Source organism: Neodiprion fabricii, chromosome 2, assembly GCF_021155785.1.
Source record: "Neodiprion fabricii isolate iyNeoFabr1 chromosome 2, iyNeoFabr1.1, whole genome shotgun sequence".
Taxonomy (NCBI): domain Eukaryota; kingdom Metazoa; phylum Arthropoda; class Insecta; order Hymenoptera; family Diprionidae; genus Neodiprion; species Neodiprion fabricii.
The window spans coordinates 41,872,472-41,891,672 of record NC_060240.1 but is presented as its reverse complement, the minus strand read 5'-3'; the positions used below and the strand labels follow the sequence as shown (position 1 = coordinate 41,891,672).

At 40.5% G+C, this 19,201-nt stretch overlaps 1 protein-coding gene across 4 annotated transcripts in view; it reads right to left on the bottom strand.

Annotated features, from left to right (window-relative positions):
- Positions 1-17: 17 nt before the first annotated feature.
- Positions 18-19,201, bottom strand: part of LOC124176424 (otoferlin-like) — a 37,826-nt gene continuing 18,642 nt past the window's right edge. For all 4 annotated transcript variants that reach the window (XM_046557701.1, XM_046557704.1, XM_046557702.1 and 1 more), the window contains 18 exons: positions 17,674-17,984; positions 16,102-16,345; positions 15,601-15,843; positions 14,925-15,233; positions 14,603-14,755; positions 14,300-14,500; positions 13,412-13,663; positions 12,539-12,852; positions 10,983-11,341; positions 10,683-10,874; positions 9,260-10,004; positions 8,961-9,131; positions 6,993-7,162; positions 6,553-6,871; positions 6,263-6,461; positions 3,094-3,312; positions 2,853-2,953; positions 18-1,234 (listed from right to left, as the gene is read on the bottom strand). In XM_046557701.1, the coding sequence (XP_046413657.1) occupies positions 1,054-1,234; positions 2,853-2,953; positions 3,094-3,312; positions 6,263-6,461; positions 6,553-6,871; positions 6,993-7,162; positions 8,961-9,131; positions 9,260-10,004; positions 10,683-10,874; positions 10,983-11,341; positions 12,539-12,852; positions 13,412-13,663; positions 14,300-14,500; positions 14,603-14,755; positions 14,925-15,233; positions 15,601-15,843; positions 16,102-16,345; positions 17,674-17,984 (4,683 nt within the window). In that variant the 3' untranslated portion in view covers positions 18-1,053. The remainder of the gene's footprint in view (positions 1,235-2,852; positions 2,954-3,093; positions 3,313-6,262; positions 6,462-6,552; positions 6,872-6,992; positions 7,163-8,960; positions 9,132-9,259; positions 10,005-10,682; positions 10,875-10,982; positions 11,342-12,538; positions 12,853-13,411; positions 13,664-14,299; positions 14,501-14,602; positions 14,756-14,924; positions 15,234-15,600; positions 15,844-16,101; positions 16,346-17,673; positions 17,985-19,201) is intronic.

Sequence of the window (19,201 nt, the reverse complement as noted above, 5' to 3'; positions counted from 1 at the left end):
TCTTCAATTAAACGTTCTTAATTTTTCTTCAATTAAACGTTCTTAATTTATTCAATGAGCAGTAATATAGCGTAAGGAACTTCGTTCGTACCGGCTGTCCCATGACAGCTCTCATTTTTTTTTCTCATCATTTCGATATTTCGCATTTTCAAAAGCGTCTGTTAAAAAGTATCGTGTGCAGCACGGGCGGAACGCGATTTTATTCGTGTGTACGCCGCCCTCGCTTCCCTCGTGCGGCTAACTTCGCACTCCGTAAAATCGCCTCCTTTCCGCCCTTGATACTTAATGTACTATATTAAACACGTATTCGGATCAAATTACGTTTTTTGAGTAGGGTAAGTTGGGTTACATAACCTATTGTAAACATCTGGAGTGATATATAGTTACTCTCTAATCATATATTTTTCGACTTTACATAAACTAACAGAAAGTTTTGTCTACCCGTATTACTCGTTAGTAAAAATGTGTTATCTGATCATCAGACATAGGTACCCTTGATTTGATTGGATCAAGTTGTTGACTGAAGTTGTCATGAGAATTGCATAATTCTAACAATTGGTCCATTGTATGTAGGATATTTGTTATCTGTTCGAGTATTTTTTTGTGTTACTGATAGTACAAGCAGGAAGAAGGATTATAAATTATGCACGCTAGTGAGTTGAGCTTGACTGGCGAGTGCATTATGATCCCATGAATTATTATACAACGCAAATTTGGGGCATACTCGAACGCTCATTATCAGTTACAGCAAGTATTATGATCAGCCGGATTCATTTTTTCAGGCTCAGCCTGTAAATTTTCCGCTGTATTCTCATGCTTGCGTTATCAGGAGTATAATCGTGGAATAAGAAATACATAAAAATTTTATGCGAAAATTACACTTCATTGACATATATAGCCTGTGATAGAACGTTGTACTTTTGTCATTCGTCACGTACTTTATAATTCCTATTCTCTTGCGGCAGTTTGTTTATAATATTTTTAAATGAAACTGCAAGCAAGTCGCGGTGCTCACGAATGTCTTGAAATGGGCACGAGTGCGATACGAATTAATTAAGCGCCTAAAATTTTTTTCACTGAATATCCAGGGATAGCGTAGAAAAAAAGGAGAACCAACAAAGCTACGGCAATGAGTACGAAAATTCGGAGTATTGCCCACTTGTAGTTGTGCCATACGATATACTTGATAGACTTAAGAGGATTCAGAAACCACATAAATGAAGCGTCCGGCCGACTGTAAATAACAATTTCTATATTAGCTAATCGTTGAAAAGAAGAATTGAGGTACGTTCGTTAAGACAGCACAACCACCTAAAAATATCGAAATGGCAACCATTACACGGGGATGTAATAAAGCTGAAGCTGACGTCCTTGTGATGTAACCACTATGGCAAATTCTTTTTAATAATTAAATATTTCGATGTTGAGAAAAAAAGTTTGTATTGTCTTTCTTTAGGTTTAATAAAATCGCTGAATATATATTTATAAACAACTTAATGCCCACATCCCTTATCTCAAATGATTAAACATTATTCGATTTGCGATATCAAAACTCTTATTCAACGCTGGAATTTCAATATTGTGACGGATTGTTTTGTTTATAATCTATATATGCATTGAATGAATTATCGACTGTTATAATTTAAAGAGTAAATCGTCAATTTCAATACATAGCATGTGCACGTTCAACTAAAAGACATACTCGTTCTCGGGATTGAATAAATAAATAAATCAGAGGTGTATAAATAAAATTGTAAAGATAAATCATAAAAAAAATCATTCATTCATCCATCCACTCATTCGCAGTATTTTAAAACACACACCCGACACAAAATATATTCACGATAACATGTCTTGGTTTTCTTCCCATTCCAACGCGTGCAATTGCAAGACCATTCCGGTTGCTCAAGCCTCCGGCCCGGCCACCTGTGGTTCCTTGGGTTCGTCAAACATTTGCTTCGTCGGTCGTTGTCGAAGTCAGTTTTGTAATGTTAAACACTTTTTTCACTTGACATTATTTGAATGGGAAAAAGGAAAAAGGAACCAAGACTACGAGACAATCTGCTCGTCGTTCGACGTCTTCTCCTTGAATCCTTCCCGCAATACCGCGAATCCCGTCCCCCGGGCCACATCATCGTCGCCCCAAACGCCGCGTCTGGCTCATCACCGTACTACCTTGACTATATGACTCCCACAATAGTTTTCGAAAAAAATTAAGAACTTTTTTCTACGTTATTCGAGAGACAATACGAAAGAAAATATTACCGATCATGTAATTTGATTTCATTGTTATGTCAAATGTACATAGACAAATGACTTCAGTATTATATTATGGCGTTATGTAAATATTATATAGCATTCGAATCATTTTGTGACATGAAATTAATGTCACTCAGTACGATGTCAGAAAGATGTATAATTTCGCATCGCACCTTAGTCACAAAGGATGTCTCTATTATTTCAAATTTGCGTAAAATTTCCTTACCTATCTATGACCTATTAATGATGTTATATTAAGGTCACGTGTTCACTGGGACATGATCAGTAGCAGCTAATTAGCGGCGAATTACAGTCTCATTTAAAATTTCTGACCATCAACCCTTCGCAGTTATTTCACGAGTGATTGTGCTCTTATTGTGAAGTTTAACAAATCATCGATGCTTGCGAAAATTCAACACGCGGCAAAATAAATTTTTCAACAGTTAATTAGCGGCTTATTAACGGCTAATTTTAAAAACGGTACCATTTCGATGCTTATAAGTGGTTGTGCTAACTTAACGAACGTACTTAATTAACAATAAGATGAGAATTTTGAGGATGAAATCGCAATGGAAGGTCACTAGGTAACTCACTTTGGCTTGTCGAGAGGGTCCGGTTCGTTTCTTCCGTAACCGGTAGGATTTTTCTCAGCCTCTTCTTTTGTTAGTAAATGTATTTCAGCTTCAACTTTTCCCTGGAAAGAGAGACATAAAATGAATACAATCAAATTCGCGTTTACTTGCAAATTTTATCATTACCACGTTGTTTTGCACTTTGTATGCGTAGGCGTGCGCGCGCGCGTGTGTGTGTCCGTGTGATTGCTGCCTTACTTACCGTTAATTCCATGTCCTCACATTCCTTCTTCACGTAAAAAGGCCACCATCCTTTGATACGCTTCTGCTTGAATATATTGACCATCGGCACAGATCCATCCACTTTCAACATTTCCAAGGTGCACAGCTTACTGTTCTTCGCGCCCCGTGGAAATCGATTCAAGTCCAACGTGATTGCTCCAAGAAAATCATCAGCCGAGAAATGATCCGCATCCCACACCTGCGAAGTATCGATGAGGGGAAGAAAATGGAATTGAATGCACGATACGGCATAATCGATAGAATATACTACAATGATCTATCTCATTCAACCGGATCATTCCATAATGCCTATCAATTTGTCAGCACTTTTGCATCGACATACGACATTTAGCCAAATATAGCAATCTGTTTCTGGTTTGTGGCTGCTTTGTTTTTCAAACTTAGATATTGTTGTCGAAGCTCTTGAGTGAAAAACGAGGGTTGTTGTACGTTTAACGGGGTGTTCTGTTCGATTTCGACGCTAACGTATATATCTCCAAATATCGAAGTCCACATATATCTCAAACGCGAGAAATGACTCAACAGTCCCATCCTGTATGCAATTTCGAACAAAAACACTTCAATACGTTTTCATTTGAGGCAGAAATAAAGGAATGGTAGGGATTCTACCAATTTACTATCGCGATTACGCAACGGATAAAATCTTGAGTTCTATTCAATCGATTGACTTCAAATTTAGCATGGACCTTCAGTATACATACATCTCTTTATAGCTCCTAATTAGAGCATTGCAAAATTATTATTACTAAAACGATTTAAAAAAAAATGAGAGCTGTCATGGGACAGCCGGTACGAACGAAGTTCCTTACGCTATATTACTGCTCATTGAATAAATTAAGAACGTTTAATTGAAGAAAAATTAAGAACGTTTAATTGAAGAATAATTAAATGAAAAATCAAATATATGAAGGAATGGTAATAAAATCGTACGAATGTGTTTTTGAAAGATATAAAAATTCTGCTGAATCACTTTCACAATTCATTGTTTATTAAGAAGAAAACGACAGAGATTTAGTGAGCGCGCGCGAGAGAGGCAAAGAGACGCTATACTGATGCCGCTTGTTTTCTTTCCGAGCGCTGTGTGAGAGAGAGAGAGAGAAAGTGGGAAAGCTATGAGAAAGAAAGAGAGGCAAAGTATAGACGTACGCTGTGAGAGAGCGCGCTGCGGCCCAAAGTATAGTTGTACGCTGTAGGAGAGAGAAAGAGGGGCGAAGTATAGTCGTGCGCTGTGAGTGAGAGAGACCGCTGCTGCCATCTCCCACCCCAAGCGCTGAGACAGAGAGAGAGAGAGCGCGCACACGCTGGAATAGAGAGAGAGAGAGAGAGGGAGATCGCGCGCACTATAGCAAACGAGCACTATAGCCAAAAAGTGTCGGTTTTTTGGTGTCGTTTTTTTCCGCCTAGCCCCTACGGTGAACGAGCGATAAGGAACTTCGTTCCAAAAATTAAACACATTGAAAAAAACGGGGTGAATAATTAACTTTTCCTTCAGGCGGACGCTATTTTTTTAAACTTTTCTTTTCTTTCTTAGGTACCGGCTATAATGACATTCTTACTGATCAAGAAAATTGGTTTCATTTCTGTTTCAGACGAATGGGAGCACCGGAATCATGTCGAACGCAGGGCTTCCAGTGTGCAGCTAATTACACTATTTTCCCACTATTTTTCACACCTTGTACTATTTGCCTCTATTTTTAACCAATTGCCTCTAATTGCCTCTATTTACATGTCTCTGATAAAAAGGAAATAAAAATTTCGCTCCTCGCATCAACGTGTCCCCCAAAATGCCAGGATGCCTCTGTAAGTGACTGGATCCATTTCAAGTAGCCCAGTATAGTCGAGATGAAAAATGGAAGGGACTTTTAAAAAATATACACGATTCTTTGGCAAATTTGAGGAGACCCACATTCTGACATTCGGCTCCAAAAAAATTCGTGAGGGTAAGATAGAAGAATAGAGAAACATTGAAGCAATGAAAGGATTACAAAAGAATCGCGTCTAGAGAAAGGAAATTGAAACTAACCGCATTTTCGCTGCAAGAGCGAATTGTCGATGTGTGGGATGATTGAAACAGATGTCTGACTTCTTGAATAATTGCGTATAGGATATTCATATTCTGAGGATTATATAGTCTTATTTTCCAATGGATTTTCCATACTTTCCACATTCACTTATTTGCTCGTGTACCTACATGCATTACACAGAAAGAAACAACGTAGCGACATAATGAAAATAATTTACATATAGTACAAAATGTAAGCTACCCGAATACATAGAAACTTCGTGATATAGAAAAATTCACAACTCCTTTCAAAGAACTTACCCGCTAACGAACTAAAAACCGGCAAGAGAAAAGAAAATAATTCCCGAAAGCCGTGGTTAAATTTTCTCCCATTAATCTACATTACATTGAATAGCTCCGGAAATTTTGGGTCGATCTTCGTTAATTTCACATTTTCTGAATAACGATAGAAATACTCACACTTTGAAAAGAAAAAAAAAAATCACTCGAAGAAGAAAATGAATTTTTGGCGAAAAATAGTAATAGCCATGCAGAGAGATGAGAGTCTTTTTTAGAATATAATAACAATACGGATTTCTTCTAATTTGCCACAGTGTCATAAATTTTTTACAAGTTGTTTGAATTTTTCGTCCTTATCCTTGCTGGGCGATGTCAGATGGAACCGCGGCCTATACTGCATTTCTGTCACCCCAATATATGCGAATCATTAAAAAACGGAGTCGTGTTTGGTTCCAAATACCATTGTTTTAATAACTATTTTTTATGGCTGATGCCACTAATACAACTATATTTGGGCACTTTAGTCGATGGAAGCCCTGAAACCGCTTCAACCCGTATTTTTCACGTCTGTGTATAATGTAGAGACATAACTTTTTTAATTTTCATTTTTTTTTAAACAACAATATTTCTGTAAGTGCTTGGAACATCGATAAAGAGACGAAATTAATGGATGGTTAAAAAACGTTTTTTTGTTTTTTTTTATCTTCCATCAAGCTCAAAAAAACACTGGAAATTGCGGCCTCTGGACTACTATACCCCCTCAAGGAGCCCTGGGTATTATTAATTTTTATTCAATCCGCGACCAAATCAGTAGCACAAGTCTTACCTGTAATTCCAATCGTGCGGGTATTTTACATTCCGTTTCGTCCCAACTGAACAAACTCTCCTTTCGGTTGATGACAATCTTTTCCTCGGCTACAAGGTAGTCGAATGGAAATATCAACCGCCAGTTAAAATTGCCCTCGCCGGTTAACGATCTATAATGAATATCTGTGCACTGGCAATCTTCTGGCCCTTTCAGCCATCTATTCGTGAGGTGGAGAAATTTACAGTGCCACGTCGCATACACGAACAATAAAATATGATATAATGACAATAAAAAGAATGGTTACGGACCCCTTAACATAGATGTCGCTCATTTTTTCACCGGTAAAAAACGCGTCGTCCTCCAAGACGACGTCGTCCGTATTCCAGATAATAATTCTCAGCTCATAACTTTTTGGTTTCCTTGGGGAAATGTCCAACGGTGGGCCAGGCAGAGGCATGTCCATCGGAAATAGATCCACCCACATCTCGAGCTTACCCTGCTCAATGCCAGGTTTGTCAGGATTGTACAACGGGCGTGTTTCCACGTGCTCCGGTACCAACGTAGTACCTAGTCGAGGAAACGAGCTCCACTGATGTAGGACTGCCAAGGCGAGATGTTCCTCCATGCCTACAAACATATAGGCTCACATACACGGACCCGGAACATTCAACTGCAGTGGTCATTATTTGTTAGAGCGAGAGTAATTGTATGCTCATAAGCGCATAAGCTTGTATGCTGGTATGCTCACCTTTTGTATGGACATAATTCTCCATTTCGTCATGAGACAGTGTGAAATTTTTACGTCCGATTGTTACTCGTCCGTGGGTGTAAGATGGACCGTCCAATTTCCCATCTTTACAGAGCTTCGACAGTATTTGCGTTGGTTTAAGGGCGTCTCGCCACTTGTTGTAACCGGAGCTTAAGGCGAAATATTTTATCTTGACGTAATTTGCAAAATGGATGTAATTTATTAATACATATATATCTATGTTAGGGCGTGACTATGACTCAATGTTTATATGCGAATATCTCTTAATTGGTTGGTTAGGAAAAGTTTATATCGGTGCTTTATTAAAGAGCGTGAAATTTTCTAAAAGAATCTGTATTTAGATAGGTTATAAGTCAAGCCGTTTACGTATAGAAAAATGTCGATAATATTCCGATTTTCCTTACTTGATTCTCCTTCTTTTATACTTACAATTTTTCAAACATAAGATTTTTTTACTCAATTATTTAAATGGAAAATGGAAAAAAAACGCAATAGGCATCTCTGAATATCAGTATTAAGAACTCATATTTGGATGAGACATACTATTTGGGATGCGCTATGGAAGTTTTGATGCACGTTTCAGATAAAAAGTGTTTTTTTTTTTTTTTTTTTTTTTTATTTGGCACACCCTAATCTACTTATGTATATATATATTCATTTTGATTCCGCGGAATTAAATCCGTATAACAAGTACTGTAAGTTCAAACCGGTCATATCAGCTGACTGACAGTACACGTTGTAGCAGGCAGAATACGGAACGTGACAGACGTCTAAAAGATGTCTTTAGGTGATGTTACGTCCAAGATATTTTAATGCATATTTGCACATGCTGCTTCCTATGTCTATCGCTCGATCATGACTGGGCATGTTTGAGATTATGTTTTTTAACAAATAAGGGTGTTTCAGTAATATAAATAAACATCCCGTTTCACATTTATCATTCTTATACTTTTACAATTAAATAAAATCTTTTTGCAGAGTTCTGGTTGAAATGTTACCTTGCCGCAGCATTGAAAAATTTCGTTGCCTGACCGCGCGTTTTGCACGATAGGTTACCTTTCTGAACTTGTTCATATGCAATGGAAAATATCAGTTGTATGTTTGAAGAAGTCATGCACAACGTGAAGAAATTGGCTTTTTCGATCCAACTCCGCAAAGTTTCGCGAAGCAAAGTTTCTAGTCGTCAAAGAGTTTCAAGGCATTATTCGAGACATTGAGAAACAAATCAAAGGTTAATGTGCGATTAGGGGCATCTGAGCAGTTTGTGAATAAATTTGTGATACGAGACCTATCTCCGTCGCGGGTACCCAATTAAATTACAACTAATTCGTAATAATTTAACATCGAAAAACGGGATCCATACGAATTCAAAGGAACTGGTACTACGACCGAGTGATTTTTTTCTGTCCAAAGCAATCTGAAAATGATTGACCCAAAATTATTTTCTTTTCATTCTAATCCCATTCATCAAAGGCAAATATATTTTGGTTGGTGGGTGAAAAATCGAGAAAGCCGCGATACGTGCGACTCTGGCGGCCCGAATATAGGTATGTAGTTGCGTCAGCGATGCCAGTACACCGGTCGTTGTTCCGTCTCGCATTCTGCATTTCTATGTGAACATTATCAGGTAATTGGAGAAAATCGGGAATGAGAGAAAATGTAGAGTAAAGTATGCGCGAGTGTTTGAAATCAGCTCAGAAGTTGCAGGACACATTTAGTTAGGTGCGGCGTCTTTTTCATTTCTGTCATCGTTTCGAATATATTAATGTGCCGGAAATGTGTTGAGTGAATTGCTTACCCGTGAACATTTCTGCAAATGATGTTTGTTATTTCAAAGAATGCTCGAGTAAAAAGGAACACCATCATCTTATCCGTTCATCATGATACGTACGGTTGTTATTTTCACGTAGTTGCCGATATTTTACCACACTTATACCTAGAACTCACTCGTCGTATTTCCTTGCTAGTCCGCACGTAGCACGATGCCTGCTGTAGAACCGATTTTCCAAGTCAATCTTAGTCTCCCCGATTAGATCATCTGATCCAACCAGATCCCAGTCCAATACCTGTACCGTGAGAAGTGAGTCCTGCGGAAAGGTAGCTTCAATTTCGAAACACCTGTCCGAATGAGAATTTTATGATGATATGAAACCGAAATAAAAATCGCCTTCATCCTCTCGGATAACGGCCATGAAATAATGACTGTTTCTTTTGTTTTATATCGGATCGATTATAGTCAGACCTACTTTCCGAATACTGGGTTCAATTGCTTTGATACGTAGCTATCCTTGTCGCTGATGCTCTTGCCGCCAAGCTGCAGAACAACGTAGGGATCGGCTTTGCCGTTCAAATCGCAGGGATGCAGGTCATTTGCTTTGACTATGTATACCCTGACCAGAACGTGTATAGGATCGTTCGAGGGCAATCCCTGAAAGAAGCCGTATTGCGGATCAAAACTCATCCCGTTATGATCCACGAGATCTTTTGGCAGTGGCCACTTGTAAACCTTCAAAGCTCCTTTGAAGCTACCAACGATTCGTGACTCGTCCTCGGGTTCGTCACCCATCTTTTTACCTCTGTACAATTCAAAAGTGTGCAACCACTCCTTGAAATGTTCATACTCAGGCTGTGCTTCGAGTTCGTTAGGATAGATTTTCAACAATGCCGTTTTATCGCATACGTTCCGAGACATGTGCTTGGGGCTTAATTTTGAAGAAAGATGCGTCGTGTTTCCCGTGGGCCGCAAACCGAAAAGCTTCCTTGTCGAGTGAATACCTGGGCTCTTGTCACCTGTAGAATTAGTCGCGTTACCGCGAGATGCAAGGTCTTGGTCCAAATATGTCGGAAGTGTGCCGTTCTGCTGGTTCGGGAATAATGACTTTCCTTTCCGTAACATCTCTTTGTTCTCCTCAATCATTGCCTCGATTGACGCAAAATATTTGGTCCACCAATCCTGGCAGCCATTCTCGTCTTCAAGGGCCGTCAAATCACCTACGCCAATCGTAACGGTTATATGATATAATGGTACATGCCTATGTACGAGCACGAGGCCTTTGCATTACTGCTATAGCATTCTTCGCGGTACACGACAGAGTCAGACTGTGCAGATAAAACGTTGCTCCTTCTAGTCTGGGGTAGAGGATCACAAGTTTGGGATAAAAGGTGCTGAATCATGTGTAGTAGCGTTGAAAATAATTAAACCTTCAACCGATGTTCTACTCCGTCACTAAAAGTTGAATCTAACCTAGACTGAAGTTTCGTTTATTCGGCTGTCGATTTGTTTGGTTGGCCTGTTGGATTCAAGGGCTGAAAATGTATTCTCCAAAAGAAACGTACTCGCGTGAACGCATCAGCCGTTGCGTGATGGCAAAAAAGTCAATTTCAACTCCAGTAAATCGCCAACTAGATTTTCAATACGAGTAGTACGTCCGAATTATCGGTAACCGCGTAAATTGCAATAATCTTATAGTTATACGAGTACATATAAATATTTTGAACTGCGCTGGTCGTACTCGCGGGAGGTCGACGAACTGACCTGACATTAAATGCACATTGCGATGTTCGTACACAGATCGCAGGACAATGCAATTGTTTTGGTGACGTCTACCCAACACGCACGCTCAACATAGGCAGCCCTTTCGTGCTTATCCTTCAAAGATCATGTCCTACCTGAGCTATCGTTGGTGGCCAAACTGTGCCTCCGACGAACATTCTGCTCAGTTTTGTCCCGCTTCGTTGTAGGCCAATTATCGGTTAGCTCGAATCCCAGCTTGATAATCGAATCACCGTTGCATGAATCGTTGTCCGTAAACGTATCTAAAAGCAGGCTATGCTGGTTCTTCGCCTTAAACTGGTCGAACGCTAAAAGAAAATACGTGCTTTAGGTATTTCGATGTCGTAAGTTAACGTGTAACGTAACCGCTACTGGTTTTAACTCGTTCATTCTCTGCCTTGAACGTCTCGTCTTACATTGTACGTGATGAGGACTTCTTTTCCTGTCCTCGACGTCTCTCGGGTTATACCTTGTTTGCGGACAATGCATGTATTTGTGAATGGAGCTTATTGTGTGCGTTCCAACGAGGGTATATCTACCAAAACTCCGACAGTCAACAGCACGAATTGTCAGTGGCGGACGGTAGAGCTCTTGCTCGGGAAGCTCCAGTTCCATAAATTTTATGGGCGTGCTGAAATTTGGATTTTTCTTTGCGTTTGAAATTACTGACGAGTAAAGTATGTGACCGGCACACTCAACGTCGACGCGAGGTTTGTCGACCGTTAGCAAGTGTACTCGCTTCAGATCACGAAGTCCCCAGAAGAGAACCTCGATTCTGCAGAACAATAAGTTTGATATTGTTTGGATTAGAGAGATCAAACGGATACACAGTATCTGTAGATATCCGGCTTCAATACGTCCTTTGGTATTGAAACCGGGTACAGTACGATTCGGAGCGGCCGTCTCGACGCTGAATGAAAGTTCTCGGTAAATAATTACATTTTACATTGTGCCGAATCTGTTCTAATCGTTCTAAGGATATCCGAACTATAATACTTTTGGAACGAAGTTCCTTATTTTTTTCTGTTTTACATAACTTGGCGCGACACATTTTCGTGTCTCTTGACATCCCAACTCTAGCTTCGGATTTTTTGTAGTGTTCACGGCGGTGGGATCCGCTAATATAGTACATCAGATTCCTCATTCCTTGCAATCCTGTCACAGTCACCTTCTCTAATGATTCGTAATTGGTAGTAATCGTGCGGGTTGTGACGAATAATATACCTTTTCGTCTACCCCCACGCCCCACCCACCCACCGAGCGAAGAATGCCTGTTTGCGGATATGAATTTATATCGTGCGCATGGAAACAGATATTTCTTACACCCGCTTTACATGTGCGAAAGGCGAAAGAGACTAGCCCAAAACAAGATCGTTGACATGAGTGATGGATGGAAGGAGATTTCACTCGTATGGTCACCATACTTCGCTTCGCTCACATGACAAACATGACACTCGTAATCGAAAAAACCGAAATTACTCAGAAAACCATATAATTAAAACTCATGTGAATTAAATCATTCCGAAATTACTGCCCAACTACCTCAAGGTCATATTAAAAACAAAAAAATTATATTCATCGAAACTGACGCCTTCTTCTGGCGGTTGTTTAAACATTTCGCACTGTTAATGAATATCTGCGTAACAAACATTGAGGTGGGACGAAGGGACAGAGGGATAGAAGCATATATGGCGGACTAGCGCTGTCTTTGTCCGAACCCCCCGCCCGTGACTGCCCGCGCCGCCGAAAGTATAATGATCACGACAAACCTAGTGACGACTAGTGAACTACCAACGCGTCTTCAAGAAGCGATCTCCCCCTTCCACTGCAATTTCCAGACCGGTATGTAAGACCGCGATCAGTACCCGCCACTCACGTACCATCTCAAAGTAATCTGAAAGCTTTTTCTGGAAGTTTGTTTATTCAGTGCCGAAACGGCCGTATCGGAACGTCCTGCTTTCTTGAAGCCTACCTGTATTTCGAGAGGGTAGGCCTGATGCCGATGGGAACGGGAAGAATTGATCCTAACGTATCGAGGCCAGATGAGTTTCCTTGATGAAGACCAAGATCTCGGAGCTTGGGGTCAGGGAGCGTGGGGAAACCATAATCCTTCACCGACGGATGCTCCAGGAGTTCGAACACAGCGAGCAGCTCGCCGGCTCTGGCGATCCCTCTCGTCACGTCGTACCATTCCAACGACGGTGGGAACTGAGGCGGACCGTACGACTCTGAAGCTAATTTCACATGGGGTCGAGCTATCGCTCTGCCGATGTACTCCGACTTTCCCTGAACAATCGGTGACGATTAGCTATGCAGATTGTCGGTGTAACATCGCATGTCATCTACGTACAGCTGGTCGTAAAATACATTTCGACATTTCTTATCGAACTAGGTATATTAAATACAACGATACGTATTTATAAGGTATGACGAATCTGACGCGTGTTGAACACGTATGTTCATTTCAGATAGGTAAGTGTTGTTAAATTGCAGTTATTATAACGTTGTGTGTCATACAAACTGTTAAAGAGGAGCCCTCATGCAGCGTTATGCCCAGAGATATTACATGACTCTGAAAAAATTCAAAGAGTCACAATTCGTCAAAGATTCTGCAGTGTATGAGAAGAAAGCAAGAGGCTTGAATTCGCATTAACAAATATGATGCTCTATTTTCCGATGCGAACGGACATTGTTATAGTTTCCCTCCGTGCGATTCGCCTATCCGGAAAAAAGTGGCAACGCGGGTATATTTGTGTACAACAAGATTTTTTCATGAGACCTGATTCGCCGACATACGATATACTATACGCACGTGTGATTGGATTATATGTGTTTCGATACGTACCACTTTGTCCTGATCGAACAGCTCAACGATAATCGAGGGTGGATCGTTTTTTATTTCTTCGGCCGTTCCGTATATCAATATGTCATCAAAGAGCAGAAGTTCGTCCCACGTTGGACTTAAGGTTTCGTCGATTACCTGTGTTGACCTACAGAACTCGCCACAAATGACTCGAGCGAAGGGATCGGACAGCCCCGAAGCGTCGCTACCAATGAGTGACCTTGCTTGATACATGTGTGCCCTCAATTGGAATTTCTGTTTTTCAAAAAAATTTATCCAATTGAATCGTGCGGCCTGGTCAAATTCGATGCGACGAGCGCGACTGCCTAAGCATTGTACATCCGGAAATTGTTAAAACGGTACAGCACCGGATTACAGGGAAAAATGATAACGTTACACAGGTATAAGGGAAACGAACGTGTAGGGAGTATATCCTTGAAACGTGGGAAAAGTAGCGAAAGCACTTACGGCAAATACCTAATATGTACGGGTACTTTGCGGAGGAGAAAAAATGTAGAAAAATTATGAAACAGCAAAATCAATAAGGAAATTTCACAGAGGCAAGTATCTGCTTCATGGAACTCGAAAATGTAGTAATCTCAAACTATAGAAGGCCGTGATACATAATTATCGGAATGAATAATAATATCACAGGATTCTATAACTCGTTTATATGCCTCACCTTTCTGCATTCTGACTCCTCTATATATGCATCGGCTTCCAACGTTATGACATTCTCTGAAATAGACTCTCCCGTTCTTGATAACTCAGTATCGTGACCCTTCTACTTTCGAAACTTCACCCTCATTTTCACCCTCGCCCAAAGAAATTAAAGACAACTAATTTCATCGCGCCCCCAATGGCGCATGTACTATTGACAGAGGTACTAACGTGTTTTCGAATGTAATGGATCGTTGACGGAGGCAGGGCTCGCGGCCTGTCGACGTTTTTCAGTTCGTGACTGACTTCATAACCCTTGGGTAGCCCCTGTATAAAATACTTCTTGTGCTTCAATATACCGAGCCAGATGTATATTTGTAATTTGGTCTGAATTGCCCATCCGGATGGGCCGAATCTCTTCTTTCCAGGCAGCTGCAATTCATATCTATTATTCGAAACGCTGAATTTCGACTCAGGTGAACTCTACGCAAAATGATTAAATTCGACGACAGATGCCGAACGTCCTCGCCGTACCTTTAAAAACATAGTTTGAATCTTGCCGCAGTACCGGCCGCATTCTTCGTCTACGATGGAATAGATTAAATCTCTTCCCTGAATTCTGTGATAGGCTACTCGTTTTCCAGAACTTACAACCCATATGAAAACATCCGGTAGCGAATCTTGGGGCTGAACGAAAAACCGTTAATTATTGAAAACTTTCAAGCATCCACCGAACAGCAATTTGTATATAAATAACAACAAGTACTTTTCTACATGTATCATTTCCATTATTAAGCGAAACATGCAGTAGTTGATAACTGAAAAGGTGTTCACATGCGCTGTCTCAAACACTTACGTCGTCAACGAGTAGCCTGAGTCTTTGCAAGTAAGTTTGGGCAGTCTTGAGTCTTTCTTTGAAGCTACTCTTGGTGACCGTAGCTTTTAAGCTCCTTGACATGTTCCCAATATTTTCAATCTCCCTTTGACACAGCTTCGACCTCTCTTTGTCCAGTTTCGTTTTGCCAACACCCGGTCCGGTGGTGAAAGATCTACTGATGCTGGCGTACCGATTACAATTGCTGCTCAATTCCTCGAAAGCAATTTTCAAGCATTTCTCGGCAGTAGTATCCTCGACGCGTGACATCACTTGGGCTAGGCTTTCTTCCTGCGGGTTCGTAAGAAAAAAACTATGGTTGGAATCAAAGCGAAAGAGCAGATAATTTTCCAGTGCAGGACACGCAGAGCAGAGGATGGTGACTCATAGTACCGCATATTGCAGCTCGCGTCTTATAGAAAGTATTATGACTTACGTTTGCGATCACTTACCGCTCGCATAATAGGAAAAATAACAGCAGAAACAACAATATTGATAATAGCAATAAAAGTGCCGATCCCGCTAGACCCGGAAGGGTACAACGTAATGTCCGGGATGGGTCATTCGTATACTATCACACTGTGTTTGCTCGCGAACCCACGACAGACATTACACGTTAAAGCGTACGGTATAGGTGCACATAACACTGCCAGATTACCAGTTTATCCGCTATTTTCCCGATTATGTTGCTGCTGTACATTCTTCGGCGATAGTCGGGCCAAATGCTCCGCACGTGTAAGCAGGGCTTGTTGTCCCAGTAAGGTAGGAAATAATACATTTTGTCGTGGGTCATTGGCTTGCACGGCTGCGTTGTACTTTGACAAGAATCTGTAACGACTTCTTGAAGCTCATCCTCGTCTCCGCTTCCGCCGGCACCGCCTTGAATGCTCATTTCACAAACCTAGAACCGTTTGCCAATCGTACCGTTATTCGTTTGGCGCGTACAGATTCTCAGACAGTTCGTACAAGGTATGATATTGCATATCGTAACGAATGGTGATTTGTTATTTAGAAAATCGTTTATTTGCTAGACCGCCGCCCGATTCTCGGGTGCAACGGAACCGCTTATGCGGGCGTCAAGTCAAATCGACTGCGTCGCGTCCGTTTCATTCGTGGCCGTTATCCAACGAATGACCCCCTATACGAGTACTGTACCCACCTTAGAGCTTTCATTGTATCCATCCAACGAGTTCCCGGCGTTCCCAATTGACATTTCAAAGTACACCGGTTTATCCCCGAGTCTCTTATCAATCATCGTCGCGTCCATAATGGTCGCGAACATGAAAAACTCCTCGTTCCGGGCATAAGACGACTCGGTTATCGGTGTCGTCGGCTCAACTTCAACATCTGACGGCGCCATGTCAACGTTGTCACTTATTTCAGTTCTGATGGCTATAAGGAGTCTGGAAATGTCGTTACTTATCCATTATTATACACTATACATATCGTGGTGGCTCCTGATTCGATTTTGTAAAAAATTTCCGCATGACGCCCTACAAACTTGTTTCAAATCGATGGAAAGAAATTTGTTAATGACTTAAATCTCTCACATCGATGGACACTCGTCCACCACCAAGCTTGGATTATTCTGCGTATAAATCAACGAAACTTTGGAGACACAATTTTGTGAACCAGAAAATGCGAATTGTTCATTTCAAATCGTAAACAATTTGCCATTAAGATTTGTGAGCTCCTTGTGGTTTTTGACTTAATTTTTTGTGTCGCAAACAATGGCGAATCGAAAGGGGTTCTATGTTTCCAGATTTATATTCTCAGCAAAACAATTTGATTTTTACAATTTAAAAGATATCGTTTACAAGCATTTTTTTTATCAACATTCTGCTTATTTTCTTCTAGAAGGCAAAAAAGAATAAGGTAGGTGATTGTTAGCACCCCGAAAAATGAATAGTTGAGTTTTCACTGGATCTCGAAGTTTCGAGCATCAAGAGAACCATTACCGACCATTTTCGGTCGGATGTTTGGGTGTGCGTGTCGCGTGCGCCCGTGATCAATTTTTTCTCCACTGATATCTGGCGAACAAACGAATGAACGAATTTGTATGAATTTTGAATTTTATCGGCCACGCGGTTTCTCATTGTCAATTATTTGAATAACAAAAGAAGAGGCATTAAAATATTACATTTTTTCAAGTTTCATTTGCTCGAAGTATACCGCAACGGGAAGTCTTTAAGCTGGCTCCATCAAGGTTAGGGAAATGAACCACTTGTTTTTGTTGATATGATACACAAATTTTAGATACGTCTTGTTCAACGATTTGGAACAGGCTTGGGGGACTGTCCCGAGGAAAATCTTTTCGATTCCTGCAAATTGAGGAGCGTTTCGATATATTGCATACATATGAACGTACGTGAAGGCTTATATTCCTCACATTATAATTTTCCGTTTCAACGAAACATTTATGAAATTTATTCGCCAATTATGTACCTAATTCAATCATCTATTACACAGAAGTTCGCTACATTATTGTAGACATGGGGACAGTAATTCCGGTATGGCTAATTTTTCGTCCGGGTTGATTACGCTAGCCCGCAGCGCCACCACCGGCCGTGGGCTCAATTTTCGTAAACATAACAGAACCCAACAGTGCAAAGTTGAAATGAGTTTGCGGCCAGCCGACGCGGCGGTGGTGGTGGTGCATATACATGACAGAGATTGACAGTGCACTTTATGCACCGAGCTTTAGTCGCGTTAAGACAATGTAGCTTCGCACCTTCCTCTGTAAGATATTCCTTCGCCCAAACCCATGTTCAAAGTTGAATGTTCGTCGATGAGACTATAATCTCTGATGCTACCGTACATGTGGACGAAAGCTGGCCCGAAAGTTGGTAGGAAACCCTTCTCACCGTCGTTGCTCACTTGCTTGAGATCGACGAAATGGGTGCTGATTACAGATGCATGAACCGGGTCGTTGTCGCGGAGTTGAATCTTGATGCGCTGGCACAGAGGCGGAAACATTTCGGTAAAAACTATCTGTTCGTTCCACACAGGTGCGTAACTGTTGCGTTTTACGCTTGTTTTGCCCTGTAAAACAATGAAAGAATAACGTCTTTTCGCATAATTGCATGTGATGAGGAACGGAGATTTTGTGTCCCGAGACCAAAAAATCACGAGTGAGAGATGTTGAAGGGGAAGTGCAAAATTTTCCCACAACAATGACCGTGGGTGCGAACGTGTTTACACCGAGCGCGAGGAAGGAATCCGCCCTCTGTGATGTTTTAAAGTTCACAGTTGAATCCGAATGCTTATAGGTTATAGGCGACACGTAAGACAGAATATAGATCGGGTCTTCGCGCGAACATCGGTAGGATCCATAGATCGGATAGAGTGTAAGTCGTTAGTACAGTAGCAGGCTACATACATGCGGCATCTCGTCCGTTCGACGTTCGACTTGGCCCGTGATAAGCCGAAGGCAGGGATATTTGTCGTCGTATGAGTTTCACCCGCTTTGCCCCCGATGTACATTAATATTTAAAATGCTATATGCTTTTGACGTATAATTTATGAGCCAACAAATAGCGTCAGATTCTGTGTTGTAAAATCATCAGTACCACCGCATCTTTGAATTTGTTCCCGAAATTGAATTTACCCAGTTCCTTTTTCTAACTTATTAGACACCGGCCCCGTTTCCTCTACGCATAAGACGTTGTTAGGTACTTGGCTTGTAAGCACGTCTTGTCTACCACCTTCATGATGTACGTGAGGTGAAATAAATTTTTGAAGTTATACTTCTTTAGGCGCGTTATGAAAAACTGATGAGAGTGAAATTTCAAGATGCGCGCGCATCACTGTAACACAAAATTAACAGGATGAAGTTGCCCACTCAACCGAATTCATCAAGTCTCGAAAAAAAGCTAATGTTGGTACGCTTGTCGCCTCTGATCACTGTTTTCATATTTATTTATAATATTTATCCACATGGTTTTAGTTTTTACAGTCACAACACGTGTTTTATTTTCATACAAGTGCGAATTATATATGTGGCAATAAAATCTATTCAGTAGTGATTTAAATTGAATATTTGGATTAATATTATTTACTATTTGTGAATATTAGTGAAAAAATTGTGCTAAAATACTTTTTCAAGTGCTCCAATATAATTGAGGTTAGTTATCCGTATGTATTATTTATTGATATAAATTAAAATATCATTATTTAATATAATTAATATTAAATATTATTAAATTATCGATGTTGAATATTTATTATTGATTTTTTAATATTTACAAAATAAAGAAATA